The 26,610-nt window shown below is 36.5% G+C and overlaps 1 protein-coding gene and 3 pseudogenes across 1 annotated transcript; 2 read left to right on the top strand and 2 right to left on the bottom strand.

The window, feature by feature from the left end:
* Positions 1-2,388: 2,388 nt before the first annotated feature.
* On the top strand, positions 2,389-4,483 carry LOC120211312 (annotated as a pseudogene).
* Positions 4,484-5,358: 875 nt separating this feature from the next.
* LOC120211311 lies at positions 5,359-7,559 on the bottom strand (annotated as a pseudogene).
* A 997-nt stretch (positions 7,560-8,556) lies between these two features.
* Positions 8,557-9,272, bottom strand: LOC120211240 (probable 6-phosphogluconolactonase 2). The gene has a single exon (XM_039209832.1). The coding sequence runs from the start codon at positions 9,261-9,263 to the stop codon at positions 8,682-8,684; it is 582 nt and encodes a 193-aa protein (XP_039065763.1). The 5' UTR covers positions 9,264-9,272; the 3' UTR covers positions 8,557-8,681.
* A 15,848-nt stretch (positions 9,273-25,120) lies between these two features.
* On the top strand, positions 25,121-26,555 carry LOC120211310 (annotated as a pseudogene).
* The last annotated feature ends 55 nt before the right edge of the window (positions 26,556-26,610 follow it).

The raw sequence follows: 26,610 nt of genomic DNA, 5'->3' as shown, positions 1-26,610 counted from the left end.
ACACAACATATGGCAGTTCTATCTACAGTAGCCCGAGTTGCATTGCGACATCCTCCAGTGTAATCGTGCACTCTCCATATGTAGATGAAACGTGTGTCTCTAGTCTCCATCTCTCAATGAATGCAGAAATCAGGACGGGTTCAAGTTTACAACTTCCTTTAACTTTTGCTAAGTAACTGAATTCAACCATAAACAAATATGGTCAGCTACACCTCGATGTTGTCATCTTCTGATTGCAAATAAAAATTTCTAAAATACGTTTATTTTCCTAACAAATAAATTATGATCATTAAAATTTAATTTATTTATGTTTATTTAAATAAATTCTAACAATTTAAATCATATAATTGATTCCATAATAGAATGGCGGAAGGCGCGCCCTAGGGGTAGCGTATGTCAGAAAATCAAGGGGGAATGATTGGGATGCGCATTCCAAGAGATAACCAATCCAAGTGGTTTTGCAGGTAAGGCTCGTTTCACTGGGTGTGCCTTACTATTTTCCCCAGTAATGCACGTTCCCTTAAACGCGTCTCCTTCTCTCAGGTGTTAGATCGGAAAATTTCGGACTCGATGACTGATCGGTAATATTTTATTTTAAAGGTGATTTTTTTGTCAAAAAGCATGATAATTCAATGTTATCAATTTTTTGATCTAATAACAATTTAAGTCATTATAAATTTAATTATTAGACATTATTTTTTAAATTACAAGTTTAAATACTTAATAAACCATTGTATTTTCTTAAAAAATTTAATATTTCAGCCTTTATCTATATTATTATCTGTGCGACTCATGGAAGTCGCGTTGCACTCCCTGCAACTCGTGGAAGTTTCGCCGACGCATTGCAAATTATCAAATTGGAACTTAAATTATTGAATTATCATGAATGGGTTGTACATATTATTTGTAAATTATGAAGTTTGAATTATCAAATTATTCGACAAGTTTGGATCAATGCAAAACTCTTATTGTAAATCAGCATACATTGTCATATTGGATTGCGTCTCCCTGCATTGACCCAATCTTTTATAGGCAAAAATTTTATATGAATTCGGGGAGTCCTATTAAGTTTAAAAGTCGCATTTTTTTATTCACATTATTAAAAAAATTCCCATCAAAAATGAAAAAGAAATGATATGTTTATGAAAAAATGATATAAATTTTAATGAAAGAAACACGTATCATACATTAATATAACACAGATCAGGTTGGGCAATGACAAAAACTTTGCTTCTAATCTTTAACAAGTATGATTCAAATCATCAATTGAAAATTATACATAGATGATTATAAAGGATAATCTTGACAACAACAGAACTGATTGTTATTCTTTCTCTGTAAGTTGATTTGTTTGTTTCAATGGAGAAAATACAGAAGGGGTCAAGAACGGAATTCCGAACATGGAAAGAACATCCCTGGAAAACATACAAAAGAGTGAAGACTGGGCATTGCTTTTGAGACGGAATATTACAAACAGTAGGAGAGGGAATCATGTGACTCACACTGTATCTTCACCAACCTCACCACATACCTTCTTCGTTTAAAAAAACCAAAACTTACTAATAATTGTACACCTTCACTTTCTCACTGTCTTTCTTCTTCTGCTGCTGCTTATCGTTTGCTTTCCCCGTGGTGGTAAGGAGAGAAAGGAAAATCTCGATGATCCTTCTTTAATTTTGGGTTTTGTTTGTTTTTCTCGAGGGGTTTTTTGTTGTTTGATGGGTTTTATTTTGTTTGGTTTCCTAGAAACCGTAGGAAAAGGAAAGAAAGTTGGGAATCTTGCGACATCCTTCATGTTCTACTAGTTTTCTTTAACGGGGACTTAACGTTCATGTTAATTCCTTTGTCTGCTAATCTCTGTTAATGGGTTGTTTCATACTTTATTTTGGTTGATTAAGCTTTTTTAGCAACTCTGTTTTCTTGGGATTTGTAATGTGAAAGAATTTGGAGCTTTGGTTATCTTAATCTCTTCTGCTTCAGCTAAAATATTATGCTTTCTCAGTAGTTTCAGTCCCTACGGAATTTGGATATCAAAGAATCTGTTTTTTTTTTTTGGGGAAATTAAACCATCAGCTTGTTTCTTTCATTTTTTAAAACATTTCTCCTTCACTTTCTCTGCACCAAACATATCTTGATTCCTTCTCTTCTTTGTGAACCCTCCTTTAGTGTAACTTTTTTTTATTAAATGCTCATGAGAATATCTCTAAACTTTCCTTTTTGTAACATAATGTTAAAATTTTAACTAACACACCACGGAAATCAATGGTCTGTGTGTCTTCATCACTTTCTTTTGTTTTTCCTTAGCATCGATTAGCAGTATTGTGTAATGATTCCCTTTTTAACTTTTTTTTTACAAATTATGTATAGGCATTTCCATTGTCCATACTGATGAAGTCTTGGAGCTATGGTCTGAAGGAAAAAGCCTTCTTTTTACTGATGAAATAGATTTGGATGCTTTTGCCAGAAGCAGAAAAGCAATGCTGAGTTGGGACTCAAGCCTTCTTCTTCTGATATTGAAGTTGTTGAGAGCATGGATTTCATGGATTTTGGTATTACCGCATGAACAAGAAGCCCTTTTATGGTAACACCAGTATGGGGATTTTGGAGCTGAGTTTGGTAATGATTCCTCTGCTAAGAGTCTAGTTTCCCCTTCTTGTATGGTTTCCACCAGTTCATATTTTGGTGAAGAGGAATCTGGTTCCAAGCATTGTAGTTCTTTGATGACTCCAACAGTCAAGACTCTTCACTCATGATTTGAAGCTAGGTAGATTGGCTGATTACAATGATGAACATGCTGGAAATTCTCCAAGGAAACCTCTGTCGTTTCTCCGGCTTTTGTGCCAAAGAAAGCGCGGTCGACGAGCTCGATTTCCCATACTCCTTGTTGTCAAGTTCATGGTTGTAACAAGGATCTTAGCTCTTCAAAAGATTACCAAAAGAGGCATAAAGTTTGTGAGGCTCACTCCAAGACAGCCGAAGTTATTGTTAATGGAATTGACAGAGGTTTTGCAGCAGTGTAGAGGTTGCTTGCTCTCTTTACTATCTTTGCCCGTCAATTTTTGATATGTCTCTTTGTGAAATTGAATGTTTATCTTAGCCTGTTTGTAGTTCAAGATCATATTGTTTACGATTTTTCATATTGTTTAATTGTTGTTGCTACATCAGGTTTCATTTACTGGCTGAATTTGATGATGATAAGCGCAGTTGTCGTAAACGCCTAGCAGGGCATAATGAGCGGAGAAGGAAGCTTCATTTCAATACCTTTTCTGAAAATCACATAAGTTGATGCATTCGCATCAAGGTATGAACCATCTCTTACCTTTTACATCTCCTGAAGCTCATACATTTGAAGTTGAAGATATAAACTCAAACTTGTTCCGAGGCAGAACCAGTCAATGTAATTTAAGCCCTTCACTCTTGATTTCATTGGAATAGATAATAACTTTTTCTGCCAGGCTAGGTCTATGGAAACATTTTGTGCAAGCCTAGAAAACTAGTATGCGCTAACGTGGCTAGGTCTAAATTGGCTTACAAGATCATCTTGAGAATGTCAGAATATGAAAAACCACAAGAGAAATCTACAACTGAAACATTTTATCTTATCCAAAGTCTAACGTGTTCATATGCTTTTCAGTACAGGTTTAGTTTGATTTGCAGGCTAAAAATAGAAATACGAGTTATAGCAACCGGATTGTCCTAGCTTGGTTTGCTTCATTAGATTGCTATAGATTTAATTTTGCAAAATTTTAACATATGGTAACCTATGTGGACTCTCAGATCCAAGTTTTTGGGGACGTCTATATCGAAAGGAACACTTTCTTTATCCCAACGTATTTCAAGTTGACTTTCTTCATCCCGAAAGACACTCGTACACTAATCAATGCGAGAAGGTTAAATTTGAAGAGAAACCAATGTTTAATTCCCGGTCGGCAATACCGATTGCAAATGGGCAGTTGCAACCATCATCTTTCTTTCATGTGCATGACAGTGGAGACAACATGTTCCTGGAACATTTTCATTGGCAACCGAAGATTTCGATGCTCCTAGTGTAGCATCAACAGTTGAAGAGTTCTCTGGGGTTTCACGCTCAGACTGTGCTCTCTCTCTTCTGTCAGCTCAATCCCAGGATTTGTCAAGCCATGCGACAGGGATTCAAATGACAAGGCCCTTGATTGATCAAGCCAGCAATGCCCTCGGAGCTCCGAGAAATCTGCTGCGAATACCTTTTATTCATGTGGAATGAACCCCATGGGAGTAAGCCATTCAAGCTCCGTGCGGTCTGATGCTGGTCATACCGCTAATTTCGACCGTCAAGTTCAAAACTCGAATCTTTTGAGCACCAGCTATTGCCTTTCTCCTGAAAACGAAACCACTGTCGATTTGATTCAACTTTCAACACATCTCAAAGAGTGGAGCAGCAACGGAACTCCTTGCAAATAAAGCAGGAAAACGAGGACCCTGTTTATTCCTCACCACAAATTAGTACGAGAGGGAGGAAGGTATATGCGCAAACACCCCTGCTTTCAATGTTCTCCACAAATCTAACAATGCTCTATTCTTCTTTCTGGTTTACAGGAGAGTTGCAAAAGGTACATTTCACTATAGGCTGTTAGACACTCCAAAACCATTTTAGCACATCCCATTTCCAGTCGGTATAGAACAACGCAAATCTGGCGTTGTAACTGTAAATTGGTGCAGTTCAGTAGTATTTGTTCTTCCTATAGTTTCTCTGCAGATTCTATGTAGTTAAAGATGGGTTAATGTTCATATATGATACTATTCGAGACATTGTTAATCATCCCATCACTTGGTTGCACTGAAGTGACAATGTTCAAAGGGACAACCTAAGGGTCAAGTTGGAATAAAGATTCCCCCACAAAAAAAAGCTTAGAATTTGAATCATTTCTGCACTAATATATATATATATATATATATATATATATATAGATATATATATATATTATATATATAAGTGCTGACGTTGAGTGGAAGATGATATGCTTGTTACCGTACTGCATGCATATCTCTGTTAAAATATTTCGTTTGCTGCTTTATTGCAGGTTGATATTAATTTAGTCATGGAGTTTTGACTAAAGGTTATACTTTAGAACAAAAAAGATCAAGCCTTTTTAAAAATTATTCAAATATGATATGCCACTTATTAAAGATATGATAGTTTTTAACACGATACGAATGCTTAATAAAGATTATTTGTGTGCCAAGTCTTTGAGCATTGTCAATGGAGAATTCAACTATCCCACTTATTAGAAAACATTTATTTCAAGATGATTATACGAACTAACTGAATTAAACTGTGTATAATATTTCATCCTCGTTTTTGGGTAAAAGCAACACTTATTAGAGGAAGCTTGGGTTTGATTCATTCATGGTAGTTTGAAATCTTAAGTGCAATCCCTTGGGTGCTAAAACTCTTGGGAATTGAAGGATTTCAGTTTACCAACCTCCTCCCACCTGCATTTTTCAAACAAAGATAAAATCCCATTAAAAATATAATTTGACCTATGATCAATATGAAAATCCAGCTGTGGACTAACCTGTAAGTGGTGGCAAATAGTGGAGGAATATGCAAATCTGTAGTATCCCCAAATCCTTTCCGGACACAGCCTGTTGCCTGCTCCAATATGAAGCAGTAATTGTGAGACTCATAGTCCTTATCCTGCAAATTCAGTTCATATGCTCATAAGCTCTGCAATAAGGTGCTCCATGAAATGCTAAATGTTCATCAAGCTTATGTTCAACTCACTAGCCATCTCCACGGGTTGAAGGTGAAAGGCTCTGGATAAAGGAATGGATCATAGTTTATTTCCCTTACATACATATATTCTCCATCCTTTTGGAATGGTAAACCCTGTCAAGCAACAACACATGAAAAAAAAACGTTACGGTGTCGAACACTTATTTTTCTGTAAGTATTTGTGTTCGACACTAGTGTCTGTCGACGTACCGTTCAAGACCATCATCTGTCGTCCTCTCATTAGTCCATTAACAACTGTAGCTAACCTTGAGGTTTCATATATCACCTGTGCATAGGCAACATGATTTGATTAGTTTATATAATGCCAATGGAAGCTGGTTTTGCTAGGAGTCATGAATTTGCTTACAGAACGGGTGAAGTTATGGACTTGTAATCCTTCCAATCGATCGCTTCTCCGGTTTTCTTCTTTTCTCTGATTGCGAAATGTCATCCTAGGCAAGTAATAGACCGGAATCATTAAGAAGAACCATATGATTAAGAAATTCGGTCGAGTAATCAAAGAAATTGTCGCCTCACTCGTAGTTCTCGAAGAGCTTTAGGATGATCATGGAGGTACTTGATGGCCATCATCAAAGTAACTGAGACGGTTTCGTAACCTGAGAACAATACGATTATTATCGAATCAATTATCTCCTCATCAGTGAGACTGTACTTTGAATCTTTGCTATGGAGAAGAAGGCGGTAAAGAATATCATCATAGGCCTTTGAAGAGGATCTTCTTTCCTCCATTAAACTGTTTCAACATCTCCACAACTCTTTTTCTTCCCTGCATAGAATCATACTGAAAAACATTAGGCAAATTTCTCAAGAAAAATAATATCGAAAATGTTCGAAAAAGTCTTTCGAGATTATACCTGCAAACCATGATAGTAAGTTGTCCCCGGAATGTTTATCGGCAGCGAAAGCGCTCCAACGACTAACTTATCCAACGCTGGCTTGAACATCTCGTAGAGTGAAGCCGGCTCCCTGTCTACCATTTGCCTGAATGCTATCGACAATGCCATCTGATAACCGATCAAGATGCATAAACAAAAGTTGCTTGCATGACAAGTAATATAAACAAATTCAGCATGTTAATCTGCAAACCTCCTTGGTTGTTTCTTGAATGTCTACGGTTTTTCCATTCCAGTTGTTAAGGAAAGATCTCATGAAGGTATCGATCTTCGGCAGCAGATCCTCTTTCATCGCGAGAGGACCAATGAGGGACACCATTGAACCTCTGATACGCTTGTGAGAAACGCCATCCACGGCTGCGATGTTGCGTCTCCCAAGTATTTCGAGCATGGATTCAGGGTAACCAGGGATCAAACCTTTGCCTTCGTTGAAAAGGATGTATCTGTTGAGCTCGGTATCCATGCAAACAACAGTCGGACAACCCAATATGTGTGTCTTGAACAAATTCCCATACCTGTTTCAAAAACAAAAATGTAATAATGTCTGCAATGCAACAACATGGAAAAGATATATTAACCATGCATGTTATCTTACTCGAACTCGGATGTTTAACACTTTATCGAAGTCCGAGTAACATAACATGAATGCTATATAAGAGGAGAGAGTGCAAACGAGTTGAAAAGACATACTTAGCTCGCTGCTTTCTCATGAAACTCGGTCCAGATTTGATGAACTCAGTGGTCTCCCCCAAAACTGGCCAACCCATGGTCCCAGGAGGCAAACCCTTTTTCCTACTGTACCTTATCTCATTCCATTTCAACAGGGCAAAGCTAATGGTGAGCACCAAAGGAAGCAGGCTAGCAACTACTACTAACACAAAGATCGCCATTGATGCTTCCAAGAAAGAACCCTCAAGAGGAGTGGTGCAAATGGGAAGGCTGCTTTCAGGCTTTTAATAATGTGCAGAAGGAGTTCTACAAATGGCAATGCCACCATTAGGAACAATGCACATACCTAATATGGAAATTATATATCTGTACTACCCAAATTTTGGTTGCCTTTGGATTCAATACCAAATAGGGCTCCTTCATGGTGTTTAATACTTATATTTTATTTTGGTATAACTTGATCCTAATATCATTATTTTGGTAAAATATTTGTTTGTATCATCATGTTAATATGAGATTTTTTTGTATCGGAAGATGTGTTTTTAAGAAAAATTCACAAGAACATTTTATCGAAATAGTTGGATTAATTAATTACCTATTGAAGTAGAGGATCAAATTATGTCGAATTAAAATATAATATGACTACATATCAAATTTGAGCTATTAGAGGGATCTAAGCTATAACTCATCAAAGTGAACCATTGGAAGCTTCTAAGTTTATAATAGATGTATTTAATTAGTTTCTTTTCAATCATCATCCATGCAATTATTAGTTGATTTCTTGAAGCTAGCCAGCTGATGTCTGGTAATTTTTTAGGGTAAATTATGTGTTTAGTACCTAAACTATCAATTTTGATCTGTTTTAGTACCTAAACTTTCGATTTTTTCAAAAACATACTAATTTTTGTTTCATTTTAATATCCATGTACAAATTTAATGTTAAGTTTTGAAAGAAAAAAATGATAGTTTAAGTGTTAAATGCATAGTTTACCCTTTTTTATCTTATCTTGGAGCAATCATGGAGCTTTCAAAACTCTACTTTCAATCATTGATCTTTAAAGAAATGTTTACTTTGATTATTGGTCTAACTATGCCCCCGGTCCCTGTACTCTTCGAACTTCTAAAATTTAATTCCTATAAATAAAAGGATTCAACTTTTATTTCCCCTTCCTTACAAAAAAAAGATTCAACTTTGCCATCATAAAATGAAAAGAGAGGAAGAAAAAACCCAAAATGGTGAACATGTAACAGAACAAAAGGGGAAAATGAAGTAAGAACTAATCGAGGTTTGAAAAGCCTCAACCACAAACAAGCATACGCTTTGGCACGGAACAAACTTGACCCTACTCGGAAAATTGGAGACCGTCCAGTTTAGATGCAGCCGGTTTGTCCAAAAACCATACCAACTTCCCTTTCGTCAGTTGGACCAACCCTGCAGGCAGCGACGGGCTGTCATGTCCAATGTTATCGATTGCCAAGTGCACAGCCTCTGCTTTTCTCTCACCCTTCACGACGATTGCAACGTTGGATGCTGAATTGATGACAGGCAAAGTGAACGTTATCCTCTCGAGTGGTGGTTCGGGGGAATCGGTGATGAAAGTCACCCATTCGTCCTTCTCGTCGAGCACTGCATGATTAGGAAATAGTGAGGCAACGTGACCATCGTGGCCCATGCCAAGAAGGATAAGGTCAAACTTGGGGCAGTCACTAATGTCGGAAACACTGACCGTCCTCGTTTTAACTAGCTGCCGGATAGCGAATGTGTATTTGTCGGCAGCCTCCTCTGCTGTGACCGAATCATTGATAGAATGAACATGGCTGGGAACAATCGGCACCTGCAGCACATACAAGGCATAAGTCGAACCAACATATAGTAATATGGCTTGAACTTTACCAAAGCATAATTTTTCAGTGAACCTATCCATTGATGAAAGCAATGCTAAATCACAATCGACTTTATTGTGAAGCTAACAGAGAGTAAGTCCTAAGATTCTCAAACTTGTCCGATAAAAAAATACGAAAAATTCCGTATCGGTTCCGACGACATATACACTCTTCATCTTTTTATAGATGAGTCTACAAAAACTGCAACAGGTGAACGAGAGTTTCACAGCAAGGCCTTTAGCTTTTCAGAACCATCAATCATCTCGGTTATTTCGATCATATCAGATGTGAAGATACTAATTTTTTATCCATATTATTATTATTAATATTATTATTATTATTATTATTATTATTATTACTATTATCATTATTATTATTATTATTATTATTATTATTATTATTATTATTACTATTATTATTAAATATATTAAATACATATAAATATTATTAAAAACAAACAAATAATAAAAAATATAATTACAGGCCCAATTACAATTGAATCGGCCCAGTTACAAACCAACCAGAGCCGGTCCAAATCCAACCAGAAACCCTAAATATTTGGGTTTCCAGTTAGGGTTTCCTGACCCTAATCTAGCCAGCCGCCATCTTCAATCTCAACCGTTGGATTGTTTGATCCAACGGTCCACCATTTGCCAGAGAAAACCCTAGGGTATCTATACCCTAGGGACACGTCCCAGCGCCGCCGCTGCTGCTTCCAGAAGCCCTCACCGCCTCCGCCGCTGCCACGTCCCGAATGATGCTTCCAGAGAATCAACCAGCCGTCCATGCAAGGCTACGGGTGAGTCACCACTGGTAGTCCGGTGACTCACCGAGGCCCCCTCTTCGGACCGGTCTGAGACGAACACCGGTGGTGGCTATAAAAGCCACCACCCATCTGCAAGCAAAAAACCAGGGAGAGAGACAGAAACCAGGGACAGAGACAGAACAAAAAAAAAAAGGAAAAGAAGGAAAATAGAGAGAGATATAAAACTACCAACGATCTCAGCAGCAAGAACCAGAAGAAAAAAGAGAGAAAAAGGAAGAAGAGACTTACCGAGGAAGCGTCGACCACCGGATCTCGTCAGAACCTTCGAAACATCGAAGGTATTATTATAAGATTTGCTCCGATTAGGAGCCTTTTAAAGGAAGAACACCGGGACCGTCCTTAGGACGGTCCGATCTACCTATTCGTATAAAAATATTTTTTCCGGCCACCGGATGCGGTGGCCGGCGGTGATATTCACGGCGGCCACTGGCCGATCAGTAACGGTTCCCTCTGATGAGGGAAGCTAGAGAGAAGGCAGAGAGTTTAAAACTCTCTCAGTGAAAGAGAGAGAAGAAAATGGAAAATGAAGGTTGGCCCTTCGGGCCAGCCGGTTTTGGACTCTTATAGTCCTTCCCGAACGACGTCGTTTCGGGAAGGACTATGCGCGTAATTACAAAATAGTTAAATCCGTCCGTAGTCCTCCCAACTTGTAAATTTTATATTTTGTCACTAAACTGAATTTATAATAATTTTAGTTCAGTCTTTGAATTTAATTTTGTTCATTTTAGTCTTTTTATTAAAAATATATTTAGGATAAATGACAAATTTAATCCCTTAATTTTAATAAATAATTTTTTAATCCCTAGTTCATATTTTAATTTAATTTATAAAATTCGAATTTTAGATAATTTTATTTGGTCATTAAATTATTAAATAGAAGATAAAATATTTCCCTATAATTTCAATTAATTAGGAATCAGATTTAGTTTATTTTAATTATAATTTAGTTATTTTTATATGTCTTCATTTATTTTATTGTTTTTAATATATTGTTTTAGTAGTATTTGTATTTTTATTATTAAATATTTTATTAAATATTTTTATAAATATATAATAAATTGTATTTTTTTAAAATATTTATTTTTAATATCGAAGAAAAGGACAGTCTTAATACAACTGGATGTCCTATTCTGATATTTTAAAATTAAAAAGTAAACAATATTATTTAAATTAATATTTATCAATATCAAAGAAAAGCTGTCTTAAGGCACCTAGAAGTTCTTTTCGGATATTTTTAAATAATAAATATTTTATATAATTTTGAAATATAGGATTATAAATTAATATATTTTTGAATTTTTAAATTTTAATAATAGAGACAATTTATAATTAAAAAGTACCAATTTTGGGCGTTGTAGGGGTGCTAATCCTTCCCTAAACGTAACCGACCACGAATCCTTTTTATTATTAAAAAGAACGAATTTTTGGTTATAAACGCAGATCAGTTCATTTTAATTGATTTTTCTTAAAACTCTTTTAAAAATAATTTTTAGGTATTCGACCTACCTGACCCTAAAGGCCGATGGCGACTCTCAAATTATTTTCAAAACCATTTAATCACATCAATTTCCCGCCAAAAAAATTAATATTTCGTGCCCGGACGAAAACCGGTTACGACAGCTTGGCGACTCTGCTGGGGAACGTTGGTCAAACTTTTAAAAAATTATAAATTGTCTCTATTAGTCAAAAATTAAAAATTTATATATTTAATTTTAATTCTTTTTCAAATTTTTTATTTTTATTTATTTATTATTTTTATAATATTTATATGTTTATTTACAAGTATTTTATTTCAGTATTTTTTTTATGTCAAAGGTTTGAACATTTCTCCTCACACACAACACTTGCATTGCATAACATAAAGCTCTATAATTGAGTTGTCCCTTTTAAGTGGGAGTGAAAGCGACGTCTTCGTGAGAATTTATTCTCCGTGTCAGACCTAGCAAGTAACTTTCGGGGTTCATACTCTATGTTTCGTGAGAATTTATTCTCCGTGTCCGGCATAGAGAAATGTATCCCCTCGAATTGAACTCGATCCACTTTAGTCTGTAATGGACTAGGATTGAGGGTTAGCAGCCTAAGGAGGTACTACATGGACAATTCGGGTACCTTTCTTATCTGAAACCTTGCATATAAAAAACCTTAGAAACTCTTCCGATCCGAAGTCATGCCAAATTTTGTCCAAAATAGGTGTACACAGGAGAAATGAATTCTGTCTTTTCTGTTAATTTATTTATTGTTTAAATTACATGTTTATTTAAATTATTTAAATTCAGAAAAGCATGTTTAAATAAAGAATATTTATGTAAATGTTATTATTAAATTTCTTTATTATGTAAACTAATTTATTTCTTTTTGTGTTCTTTATTTTTCTGTTTGCATTGCATCATACAGGATAAAAGACATTGATCCTTGTGTTAATTATCTCATTGGAAAGCCTTCATCTATGGATAAAAGTGTTCAAGTCAAATAATTCTAAACTCAGAAGTAAGACAGTGGGCTGAGGATTTACAAAGACAAGAAGGAGACAGTCTGCAGGATGATTATGTATCTGACTTGGCTAGTTATGCTTCAGTTTCACTAAAAGAAATGATATGCAAGATTTGCGAAGCATTTGGGAAAGTTGGGATTCAAACAAAAAATTGCAGTTTTATCAGACTTACGGAGACATCCCATATTTGCTCTATGTTGAAGTTGATGATGAATTACTCAGAGCCCTAGTTCAATTCTGGAATCCAGGGTACAATTGCTTCACTTTCATAAGGAGGACTTGGTCCCTACTATTGAAGAATATACAACTTTGTTACATCTTGAAGGGCTTGGTGAATCGAATATATTCAAAGTCAATTAAAACTCAACCCTTTCGAGTTAAATTAGCAAAGATTGCCGGAGTACGAGAAGAATGGGGTAGCATCCCGTACAAAACAAAAAGGCGAAAGCGAAGGCATAGCTTGGACCAACATCAGAGAACTTATTCAAAGCCATCCAGATATTAAAGTACGATTCGATCTATTTGCTCTGGGTATATGGTATGGTCATCTTCCCAAAAGTATTGGGATATATTGAAGCTGCAGTGGTAGACTTGTTTGAACAGCTACCGAAGAAGATTAATCCGTTTCTGCAATCCTAGCAGACCTTCAGATCGTTAAATGCTTGCAGAAGGTTAGGAGGTGGACGATTCTCAGGGTGTACCCAGTTGTTATATGTTTGGATCCGTAGTCATTTCTGGAGGACGGAAAAGGTTTCATACCGACGCTTCAATACGGATTATTCACCATTAAGGAATTTCTGGAGCAGGAATGGCCGAAAGAAATTAAGAAAGATATGTGGATTAATGCCTTTCGAAATCTGCAAAGCAATGACGTTGTTTGGCGTGCCCCGTGGCAAATCCAAAGGGAATTCTTTTACAGGTGTGGTGATTACAACTGGATAATGCTGCTCGGATTATGGGGAGGAATTGGATATGCACCACTGCTGGTTATAAGACAGTATGAAGGTCGTCAATTTGTACCTGTCACTGCTGGACTACAGTCATGGTAATTCCACAGCAAAAATTATAAAAGAATATCATGGAAGCCGTTACAGCTTGGAAAACAACTTTTTGTATTCGAGCTAAAGCAGCAAAAGAAATGCTAACCTGATTATGAAGATTGGAGATCTGTCAGAAAAACGAAAATATTCCTCTACCAGATCAAATGAGGATATTTCTATGGAAGATCGCATTAAGGTGGTTCCATCAGAGATTGAAATCTTGAGAGCTGAGTTTGAAACAGAAAGAGATAGCTGGTCGAAAGAGTTAGAGCAAATGAGACAAGATAAAGTTATGTTGGGGGTTGACATTGACTTTCATTCATCACAATGTGCAATGTGAGAAAAGATAAAGAAAAAGGTGAGGATGAGTACAGAGCCTTACAGAAAAATTACCAGGAGTTATAAATCCCGAAATCATCAGGACCCAGCCAATCGACGGTACAGATGACCAGAATTGAACATTGAGAAAAGACTAGTTGAAGATCTGAAAGGAAGAATAGTCGTCTACTCAAAAGCTGGAAAAGGAAAGCAAAAATGGAAGATTTCGAGGTTGACAGAAGAGAGCGAATTATAAAACACAAGGCTGAACACCGCGAGATCATGAATGAAATGCAAGAGAAAAGGATCGAGCCAAAGATTTAGAAGAGATGAAGAATGACATTTGATAAATTTGAAGGCGAGAAAAAATCATGTTCAAGGGATTTGAATCTGAAATGAACCATTTGATTGCTGAACTTGAAGTCAGAGGCCAAAAGATGGAAGAATCCAATGTTGAAAAGAAAAATGGGAGCTAGAAAGAAAATTTCAACACCAGACTTGAGGTAGAGCAGGAGGGTGGCTAGCAATTGGATGCAAAGATGCAGAAACAAAGATGTTCAAATCCAGAAACTTAATCAAAGAACGCAAGAAGCACGAACAAAACTTGAAGAGATTTGGATCAGTCTAGAAACAAAAACTCAGAGTTTATGCTTACATTTTGCAACTTGAGGAATCATTGTTTCAAGAAAAGGTTCGTCTAGGACCTAATGATCTCAAAGAAAGTAATGAGGAAAATGCTTCACTGCGAAGACGCATTAGAGATCTTGAAAAAATTTGCACAATTGTCAAGTCAGAATCACTGAGTTAGAGCAAACTCTTGAAGGAACAACTGAACAATGGCAAAAGTCAACTGAGTTCTATGTCGAAAGAAGTGAAGAAAGAAGCAATATGGTGTTCGAGGCCATGGTACAAATGAGCGAGGTTGCCAGATATGTTGGGGAACTAGTGTTGAAGCCGAAATAATTGAGCATCAAGTTGATCCAGTTTCTAAGTGCGGAAAGAAGGTGTCATGGTTAATGAAAATTATAGAGCTTAATAGGAAGCTACGCCTTATCTGTAGTATGAAAATTATAAAGAAACTTTTGTATGCCGATGGAAGTTGTTCTATGACAGTTAACTTTTTGGGATCAATGTTTTTACATACATGCATTTTGCATACATTCATCATTCATTTCATAATTTTCACTATGATTATTTTATTTATTAAGTTAAAATTCATCAATTAAATTTGAAATAATATTAAAAGATTTTTCAATCGCAGTTACTCTGGCCAAAAGAGAAAACTACATCACTACAGTACTACAAGCTACTAAGAGAATGGAGGATAAAATACAGCGTATTGAGGAACAGCATCATAAAGAACAAGAAGAAATGAGAATGAAGTTGGAAAAATTGAAGCCAGCATTGCAAATTCACAAGACAGTATGATGAAGAAGAAGAGGACATGTTTAAAAGGCAGGCTATCAGTGGAAAATGCATGAAAATCCTGTATCTTTCGACCAAGAACCCATATATCCTCTAGGTTTTCACCAGAACCAATTTATACTCTGGTACTACCCCTATACAAATCAATGCTCGTACATCTGCATTACAAGAAGCTAACCACATGAGGATCAAACAAGTAGATCCTGCATCTTCAAGCAAAATCCGCTTATATCCGATGTGAAAATAGGGGATCTAATACTGAGCATTTGATCCCAGATTTGAATGAGCTGAATGAGAAACAAAAAGTAAATGAAGAAACTGACCAGACAGATCAAGAACTTAGAAGAACGAATGAAATCAGTAGAAATAACTGAATCATTCTATGGGTTTGATGCTAGTGAGTTAAGTTTGGTTCCAGACCTAATCCTCCCATCAAGTTCAAAGCTCCCGAATTTGATAAATAAACGGTACTACGTGCCCTTCATCCCACATCACTATGTTTTGTCGAAAATGGCAGGGGTATGTGAAAGACGAGAAATTGTTAATTCACTGCTTCAGGATAGTTGACAGGACCGGCTTTAAAAATGGTATACTCAATTGACCAAAGCCAACATTAGATCTTGGAAAGATTTGGCTAAAGCATTTTTAGAGCAGTACCGCCATGTGACAGACATGGTCCCTGATAGATGGACTCTCCAAAAATTGGAGAAAAAGAATAATGAAACATTCAGACAGTATGCCCAGAGATGGCGTGACACTGCGGCCCAAGTTAACCACCTTTGTCAGAAAAAGAGGCCACAGTGATGTTTGTCCATACATTGAAGGCTCCTTATTTAAACCATCTAATGGGGAATGCAACCAGAAATTTTGCAGATTTGGTCATTTCTGGAGAATTAATTGAAAATGTCTTGAAAAGTGGCAAGATGAATCAAATGATGGGTCTAGTTCCAAAAGACCTGCATACCGAAAAAAGGAGAATGAGTCAACAATGCCAATTCTTAGCAAAGATTCATCGAAAAGTGTTACATAAACCCAGCCAATGGTTAAAAAAGAGGAAAAAACACTAATCGAGCAGAATCCAGAGGATCTCGAAAAGAAAATGAAAGGTTGTCTGTTTACACCTTTACCGTACCGTATGCAGAGATCTATGATTCGCTGTTAAAAGCAGATGTTATACGGCCTTATCCCTTGGTTCCCTGCAACCACCATTCCCTCCTTGGTATGATACAAAGGCACACTGTGTTTACCATGAAGGAATTACAGGACATTCTATTGAAAACTGTCTAGCATTCAAAGGGTGGTTCAAAATTTGATCAACACTGGGAAGTTGGAATTCAATACACCATCTGTATCAAATCATCCATTGCCAAATCATGGAGATAAAAACGTAAATGCAATTCAGGAAGAGAACAGAAAGAAAGCAAAGACTGACATTTCTGAAATTAAATCTCCATTTGTTTGGATATTCCAACAACTTTCTTTAGCCGGTATAATTCCACAACAATTCAGGCCAAAGCAGAATGAAGGCAAGAATTATTGTGAATATCATCAGGAGAAAGGGCATAAAATTCAACTATGTCCTGAGTTTCGAAATTTGGTGCAAAATTTGATGAACAACAGAGAAATAGAATTCTTTGAAGAAGAACCCGGGAAAAAAGAAGATGATGTTTGCTCATCAGAGGATTCTAAACCAAATCAAAGAATAAATGATCCTGTGATCATTAATGTGAAATCATCCACGGTGATTCCTGCACTAATAAGGCCAAAAGTTGTTATTACCACTCCTCTACCATTTCCATATAAAGATACCCGTAGGGTACCTTGGAATTATACTACCAATGTTTCAATGGTAGGAGGATCTGTTTCTCTAGATAAAACAGAAGAGAAAATGCAAAGTCTGAGTACAACATCAACGTCCGAAGTAGTGAGCGAAGTCGGTTTCTTTACGAGAAGTGGGAGATGTTACTCTCCCGAAACATCCAATGCTTCAGAACAAGTGAAAGCAAAAGGAAAAGCCATGGCAATACCTCAGAAGGTATTTGAGGATGAATCCCTTCTAGCATTCAATGAACCTGTGACAGAAAAACAAGCTCAAGAATTTTTGAAATTCTTGAAACATAGTGAGTATAGTGTGGTTGAACAACTACACAAACAACAGGCGAGAATTTCTATTCTTGATCTTTTGATGAATTCAGAAGCGCATAGGAATGCTTTGATGAAAATCCTCAATCAAACATTTATCCCCGAAGATATATCCCTCAATAAACTTGACAGAATTGTGGGACATATAGCCGCTGACAATTACATAACATTCACAGACGATGAAACCCGAAGGCGGAATGGGGTCAGTAAAAGCTTTGAACACGACACATTGTCATGGTCATGTGTTACCAGGAGTATTGATTGACAATGGGTCTGCTCTCAATTTGATGCCTCTAGTACACTTCAAAGAATGCCTCTGGATCAATCACACATGAAGAGTTATCAGAATGTGGTACGAGCATTTGATGGTACTCAAAAGAAGTGCTTGGGAAATGGAAATACCGTTGTTAATTGGCCCAGTCGTGTACAATATTGACTTTGTGGTTATGGACATCCACCCCATATAATTGTCTATTAGGGGGCCATGGATTCATTCAGCAGGAGCCGTTCCTTCTTCATTACATCAGAAATTGAAATTTTTGTTGATGGACAACTATATGCGTCAGTGCTGAAGAAGAAATCATTGCGTCTGTAACAAGCGATGTTCCATATATCGACACCAATGATGAGGCTCTTGAATGCTCTTTTCGAGCTCTTGAATTTGTAAATGCAACCTATATTGCGGAAGGAAGCAAAATTCCATATCCAAATTGTCTGATTGCACCAAGATGACGGTACAACTTTAGGCATCGGAGCTAAAGCTGGGAAAGGTCTAGGAAAGAATCTTCAAGGGATTTCAGTTCCTATCAGTATAAAGATGAAAAAAGACAGTTTGGGCTGGGATTTAAGCCTAATCCTCAGCAAAAACAAAGAGATGAAAGAAGATGTGAAGACAGAAAGGCAAAATTGAAAGGGAAATCCTTTGGAAACACATGTCTTTCCCACAGTTGAATACCATATTCAGATCAGGGGAACAATTAATGTGGAACAGCAGCTTGTTGAAGCCTTTAAAGAAGAAAAAGTTGACGAAAGATCAAGACATAGTTGAAGAAGCTATGAATGGATTTATCAACATGATCATGAATGACAACAAAACTGGCAAATACTTGGATAGGATTCGTCCATGTCTTCCTGGAGAAACACTCACCAATGGACCACTGAAGATCTTCCTATAGTTTTTAATATTAATGCAGAGTAATATTCAGAACTAATCTTTATGTTTAGCTCAAAAATATGAAAACTTTTTGTTATCTTGTAAAGGAAATTATGTTAAATATAAGGAATTTTCTTTAAAATTTTCATATGGCAATCATTCTTTACATTTTCTTACATTTTTACATTTATTTACTATATTCTTTCGGAAATGTTCCGACTTAAATTTGCAGGTGTCACCGTGTTAATAGCATGTTTATTCCTAGATTTAATCCAGTGATAAATTTAGAGCAGCCTATATGTCTGGAAGAATCAATGGTTGTGAAGATGAATGGAATATTCCTACTGAACTATTAAGATTGGTAGAAAAAGAAGACAAACAAATTCTACCCCACAAGAAAAGGTTGAGACTGTAAATTTGGGAACAGATGAAGAAAGAAAGAGGTGAAAATTGGTACTACTCTGACAATCCAGATAAAGCAAGAATTGATAAATCTCCTTCAAGTTCAAAGATATATTTGCCTGGTCCTATCAAGATATGCCTGGTTTGAGCACGATATAGTGATAAGCTTCCAATCAATCCAGAATATAAACCAGTCCAACAAGCTCAGAAGAATGAGGCCAGAATGTTGTTGCAAATCAAAGAAGAAGTGATGAAGCAAATCAATGCAGGTTTCCTACAGGCATCTAATACCCAGAATGGGTAGCCAACATTGTTCCCGTACCTAAGAAAAATGGAAAAGTTCGAATGTGCGTGGATTACAGAGATCTCAACAAAGCTAGTCCGAAAGATAGCTTTCCATTACCCCACATAGACACATTGGTGGACAATACTGCAGGGCACGCATGGTTTTCATTTATGGATGGCTTTTCAGGATATAATCAGATAAAAATGAATCCTGAATACATGGAAAAGACGACATTTATAACCATGTGGGGCACATTCTGTTATAAAGTGATGCCATTTGGATTGAAAAATGCAGGGGCAACATATCAAAGAGCCATGGTAACTTTGTTTCATGACATGATGCACAAAGAGATTGAAGTATATGTAGATGACATGATTGCCAAATCCAGAACGGAAGAAGAACATATTCAAAATGAGAAAGCTTTTCCAGAGATTGAGGAAGTATCAATTAAAGCTTAACCCTGCTAAATGCACTTTTGGGGTAACTTCTGGGAAACTTTTGGGATTTGTAGTCAGCAAAAAAGGAATTGAGATTGATCCAGATAAAGTAAAGCAATTCAAGATCTTCCACCACCCAACACAAAAAAAAAGAAGTTCGAGGCTTTTTGGGGAGATTAAATTATATATCTCGGTTCTTTCTCAATTGACTGACAAATGTGATCCAGTGTTCAAATTACTTCGAAAGAACAATCCTGAAGTCTGGAATAAAGAATGTCAAGAAACTTTGGATATATTAAGAGATATTTATCCAATGCCCCCATTAGTATCACCAATGCCTGATAGACCATTAATTCTCTACTTGACGGTTTTCGAAAATTCGATGGGATGTGTACTAGGACAGCATGATGAATCAGGAAGGAAAGAAAAAGCTATTTATTATCTGAGCAAGAAATTTACTGATTGTGAAGTTCGATATCCACCAATACAAAAATTATGTTGTGCTTTGGTGTGGGACTACTCGAAGACTCAGACAATATATGTTATACCATACTACTTGGTTGATATCCAAACTTGATCCTTTAAAGTTCCTAATGGAATCACCAGCTTTGACAGGCAGAATGGCTAGATGGCAGATGTTTATTATCTGAGTTTGATATTATATGTCAACCAAAAAGCAATAAAAGGAAGTGTAATAGCTGATTTTCTGGCCAGTCGTGTATCAAATGATTATCAGCCTTTGAACTTCAATTTTCCTGATGAAGATTTGTTATGCATATCCATGAATGAAGAAGTCAGAACAAATGATGAATTTGCAACTTGGAAGCTTTACTTTGACGGAGCATCTAATGCTTTGGGACGGGAATCGGGCAGTGTTAATTTCTCCTGAAAATGTTATTATCCCTTTACAAGCAGACTGGAGTTCTTTTGTACCAATAATATGGCGGAATATGAAGCTTGTGTCATGGGGTTAAAAGCAGCTATAGAAAGAAAAATCAAATTTCTCAAGATATATGGAGATTCATCGTTAGTGGTGTATCAATTGCGAGGAGAATGGGAAACAAAAGATCCCAAATTATTGGAATACCGAAATTTTACACTCGAATTAGTGAAAGAATTTGAGAGAGAGTTACCTTCAATTATCTCCCTCGAGAAGAAAATCAAATGGCAGATGCTTTGGCTACATTAGCTGCTATGTTTCAGGCAAATAAGAAAGTTGATATGATGCCAATCAAAATGCAAGTATATGAATTCCTGCACATTGTTATAGTGTGGAAGAAGAGGTAGATGGTAAACCATGGTATCATGATATCCTGCAATATCAAAAATCAAAGTTATCCACCAATGCATCGGAAATTGATAAAAGAACCTTGAGAAGATGGCTGCTGGATATTTTTCTTGATGGAGAGATATGTATAGAAGAGCAATGATCAAATGATTGAGATGCTTAAATACCAGCGAAGCTCGAAACGTCATTGAAGAAGTACACAGTGGAATATGTGGAACACATGCAAATGGTCTTTCCATGGCTAGAAAAATAATGAGATATGGATATTATTGGGCTACCATGTACACAGATTGCATTGATTACGCAAGGAAATGTCATAAATGCCAGATATATGCAGACAAGATTCATGTACCCCCATCTCCTTTACATGTACAGCACCCTGGCCATTTTCTATGTGGGGAATAGATGTCATTGGGGCAATCACACCAAGCATCGAATGGACATTGCTTCATCCTTGTGGCAATTGATATTTTACCAAATGGGTTGAAGCTGCTTCATACACTAATATTAAGAGGTCCACAGTCTGCAAATTCATAAAAAAGAGATAATTTGCCGATATGGCCTACCAGAGAGGATCATTACAGATAATGCTCTGAACCTGAACAACAAAATGATGACCGAACTTTGTGCACAGTTCAAGATCAAACATGCAAACTCAGTGGCATATCGTCCAAAGATGAATGGGGCAGTTGAAGCAGCAAATAAGAACATCAAGAAAATTATTACAAAGACTACTGAAACTTACAAAGATTGGCACGAGAAATTACCTTTTGCTCTATATGCATACCGAACTACTGTTCGAACATCTACTGGGCAACGCCTTTTTCTTTAGTCTACGGGATGGAAGCAGTCTTACCAATTGAAGTTGAGATTCCATCGCTCCGAATATTGAGAGAAACAAAATTGGGAATCTGAATGGATCCAAGCTAGAGTTGATCAATTGAACCTTATTGAGGAGAAAAGATTGAAAGCTATTTGCCATGGACAGATGTATCAGAAACGGATGTGAAGTCTCATGAAAAAAATACATCCAAGAGAATTCCAAGAGGGTGATCTAGTATTAAAAAAGATCTTGCCTATACATAAAGATTTCCGTGGAATGGATGCCTAATTGGGAAGGACCATACGTTGTGAAAAAGGCCTTTTCCGGAGGAGCGTTGATCTTGGCAGAAATGGATGGAAAATTCTGAGATCCAATAAACTCGGATTCTGTCAAGAAATATTATGCTTGAAGAGAAAAAAAAGAAAAGAAAGAAAAGAAAAAAGAAAAGAAAAAATAGAAATGAAAAAAAAGAGAAGAAAAAGAAAGGGGGTCAAGGTGAAACCCGCAAAGGGCATCTTGTAACCAATGAAGGATTTGAGTTGAAAACCTGAAAAGGCGGCTCAAATGCAGGTTGATATTAGGCATCTGGCAATTGAACCCTCTTAAGATTTTGACAGTTTGGGAGAAACTTCACATCTACAAGCATTTCAACAACGTTTGAGATCTTCCAGACAAAAGCTTACATCATCTCTAAATTGTGTCACTTGATTAATTTAGAAATACTTATGCTTAATTTTTGAGACATTTGAATTTTATTCTTATGCTTGTCATAACTTTGAATACAATTATCTATTTCAAGTTCAATTTATTTGAGATTCAATTTATTTTTGGAAATTCAATTTATCTTTTCTATTGAATTAACATAATTTTGAAATAATTTAAAGATTTCTGAATATCACTTTATTTAATACTTTTAAATACATGGAATACAAAGTAGGCAAATCATCACTAGCTTAAAGCCCATGAACATCAAGATTGTTACAAGTGGTGCTACCGACAACAAGGTCGAATCCGCCAAATCTACTCATCAATTGCTCCAACCGATCACCATTCAGTTCTTGCACATCTGTTTTCAAAGATATACTAAAACAGTAGAAGATGATCTTTGCAGTACTGATTCCAGCAAAAAGAAACAAGACATTGATATCTAGGAAACATGTTTCTATACAGATCCTTGTATATGGTTTTTAAGGAAACCTAGAAGCATTTCCACCTCATCAGGTTCAAGTGGAGCAACTTTATTCCTTCCAACCCACTAGATTCCATTTTCAGCACTCATCAAGAACATACTTCTGAACGCTCGAAGTTGGCTCATTGTCATAAGCTTCAAAAGCCTTACAGATCCTTTCTGTCAATTTGGCACTTCCTGTACATGTTTAAACAATTCGACTTTGTTCTTGGATCCCACGAAAGCCATCATTTCTTTGTCAATGGAAAAGCATCAGCACATGGAGGAAGCAGAATAAGAGAACTCTGTTCTTAATTGATAAAATTATGAATATAGCCCTTTTCAGTATAGTAGCATGGAAATGCTTCGAATCTACAAATTTTGGCTCTACATCAAATAAGCACTGTGATATCTTAGTCCAAACATTAATTGAAAGAGACTCATAGCATCTTTTGGAAGTTCTTAGAGTTATCTGATCTGGTTTAGACAGAAAAGCATCTTGGAAATGTTCTTTGAGTTATCTGATCTGGTTAGACAGAATAGCATCTTCTGGAAGTGTTCTTTGAATTATCTGATCTGGTTAGACAGAATAGCATCTTCTGGAAGTGTTCTTTGAGTTATCTGATCTGGTTAGACAGAATAGCATCTTCTGGAAGTGTTCTTTGAGTTATCTGATCTGGTTAGACAGAATAGCATCTTCTGGAAGTGTTCTTTGAGTTATCTGATCTGGTTTGGCAGAACCAATCATTGAATTTGGAAGAATTTGCTAATAGCATCTTCTGGAAGTGTTCTTTGAGTTATCTGATCTGGTTAGAGAAAGCATCTTCTGGAAGTGTTCTTTGAGTTATCTGATCTGGTTTGGCAGAACCAATCATGAATTTGGAAGATGAATTTGCTAATAGCATCTTCTGGAAGTGTTCTTTGAGTTATCTGATCTGGTTAGACAGAATAACATCTTCTGGAAGTGTTCTTTGAGTTATCTGATCTGTTTTGGTAAGAACTACGAACCAATCATTAGAATTAAAAGATGAACTGCATGATCTCTTCATTAAGAAGTTTCTTTTCAAGCTTCTTTTGTTTATTCCTTTCCCAAAAATCATAGCACAAGTTTCGCCTTTGCTTGTAACTGGGATCATCACATAATGGCTTCCCATCTTTTACCGGAAGAAAGCTATTTGAAGTTTCAGCTTCTGAGAATCATTTTTGTCAAGTAACAGTTTATCTCTTCATCAGAATCAGAAGTCAAGATTTCTCGGTATTAGAAGAACTATCAATATCGGTGAAATCATCTTGAAAGGTCACTTCATAATCAGATGAATTGTTATCAGAATCAACATGTTGCCTGAATGCGAGCTTTTCAAGAGCCTATTACTATTGAGTTTTATTCTCAAGAGATTTGTGACATTATATCATCTACATACATTTTTCAAAGATGAGATTCTTGTTTTGAAGAAGAAGATCTATTGGGTTTTTCAATTGAAAAAATACTCAATTCACCAATCTGAATCAAATAACTTAACATTCATGCATCATATTTTAGGTTTTAAAAAATAGGTGCATTTTCATTCATTTTTTCTTGTTGAAAATTTTAACAGGAATTCAAAGATTTTAGCAAAGATTCAAATCTATCATTTGAAAGATTAACATTGCCAGGGAAAGTTCATAATGAGAAGAACTCATCTGAAGAAGGAAGAAGTTCATAATGAGAAGAATTGTTCAACCTTTTACCTGAATTCATCACTTGATGGATCATCTTTCCAGAGAAAGTTCATAATGAGAAGAACTCTGAAGGAAAAGAAGACATAATGAGAAGAATTTGTTCAACCTTTTACCTGAATTCATCACTTGATGGATTATCTTTTCCAGAGAAAGTTCATAATGAAAGAACTCATCTGAAGAAGGAAGAAGAAGTTCATAATGAGAAGAATTTGTTCAACCTTTTACCTGAATCATCACTTGATGGATTATCTTTTCCAGAGAAAGTTCATAATGAGAAGAACTCATCTGAAGGAAGAAGAAGTTCATAATGAGAAGAATTTATTCAACCTTTTACCTGAATTCATCACTTGATGGATTATTTTTTCCAGAGAAAGTTCATAATGAGTTGTTTAGTTAAGGCATTCCCGAAGGATGATCCTACTAAGCCATGCAGATTAACTGCATTCTTGGATATAAAGCTGGGATGACCCCATATGAGGGACGTTGAAAAGCCTGGATCGAGTAATTCTGCTTTCTATTGCTCATGATTATTAAATTGTGGGATTCAAGATTGTCTTTTCAAGATTTACCGCTTTAAGAAATATTAGTGTTCTATTTATGTTCTCTCTTGCATGGTTCATTCTCCTCATGTTTAGCTGGTTAGTTTAATGTATTTATGTTTTTTTCCAGAACTTCACAAGAAGGAGACTTGTGAAGCGTTACTATCATTGAGACGCCACCTATGGTTGTGTTGGAGTTATTGGGTATGTCAAAACTCCTCGAGGTCTCCGTACTCTTGGCACTGTGTGGGCTCAGCATCTGAGTGAAGAGGTGAAACGAAGTTTTACAAGCATGGTGCAGGTCAAGAAGAAAGCTTTCACCAAGTACTCAAAGAAGTTTGAAACTGAGGATGGTAAAAAAGACATTCAATTGCAGCTGGAAAATTGAAAAAAATGCACTGCAATTCGTGTTTTGGCCCACACTCAGGTATATCCTCTCAAGCAGTTCTAGAATGTGTAATTATGTTTTAGTCCTTCCAATTATTGATGATTGTTTTCTGATTTCTTTGATGTCATCCATTTCATGTCTATAGATTAGAAAAATGAAGGGGTTGCAGAAGGCCATTTAATGGAAATCAAGTCAATGTGGAACTGTTGCCCAGAAAGTTGACTTTGCTTACAGTTTCTTAGAGAAACCTATTCCAGTTGATGCTTCAGAAGATGAGATGATAGATATCATTGGGGTGACAAGGGTAAAGGCTATGAGGGTGTGGTGACCAGATGGGGTGTCACCCGTCTCCCACGTAAGACCCATCGTGGTCTTCGCAAGGTTGCTTGTATTGGCATGGCATCCGGCTAGGGTTTTTTACTGTTGCTAGGGCTGGGCAAAATGGCTACCATCACCGCACTGAGATGAATAAGAAAGTGTATAAGCTTGGAAAGGCTGGACACGAGTCACATGCTGCCATGACAGAATGATGGGTTAGCCGCACCTATTTTCCAGCATGCCATATATCCTAACCGAGTCATTTTTAATTCTCTTCATTTTCTCCAAATTTCAGGACTGAAAGGATATTACCCCAATGGGTGGATTCCCCCATTATGGTGTGGTGAAAGAGGATTATTTGATGATCAAAGGCGGCTGTGTAGGGCCAAAGAAAGTGTCGTGACTCTGAGGCAATCCCTCTTGCATCAAACTTCTAGGGTTGCTCTGGAGGAGATCAAGCTCAAGTTCATTGACACATCATCGAAATTTGGTCATGGTCGCTTCCAGACAACACAGGAGAAGGCCAAGTTCTATGGAAGCTCAAGGCTTGACTGGCATATTATTAGTTAACTACAAGTTCATTTACTATCAGTTCTTTGTTTCTCTGTTTTGTACGATATTGTAT

The sequence above is a fragment of the Hibiscus syriacus genome, unplaced genomic scaffold (assembly GCF_006381635.1).
Source record: "Hibiscus syriacus cultivar Baekdansim isolate YM2019G1 unplaced genomic scaffold, ASM638163v2 tig00109972_pilon, whole genome shotgun sequence".
Classification (NCBI taxonomy): Eukaryota; Viridiplantae; Streptophyta; class Magnoliopsida; order Malvales; family Malvaceae; genus Hibiscus; species Hibiscus syriacus.
This window is presented reverse-complemented; position numbering and strand designations above follow the sequence as displayed.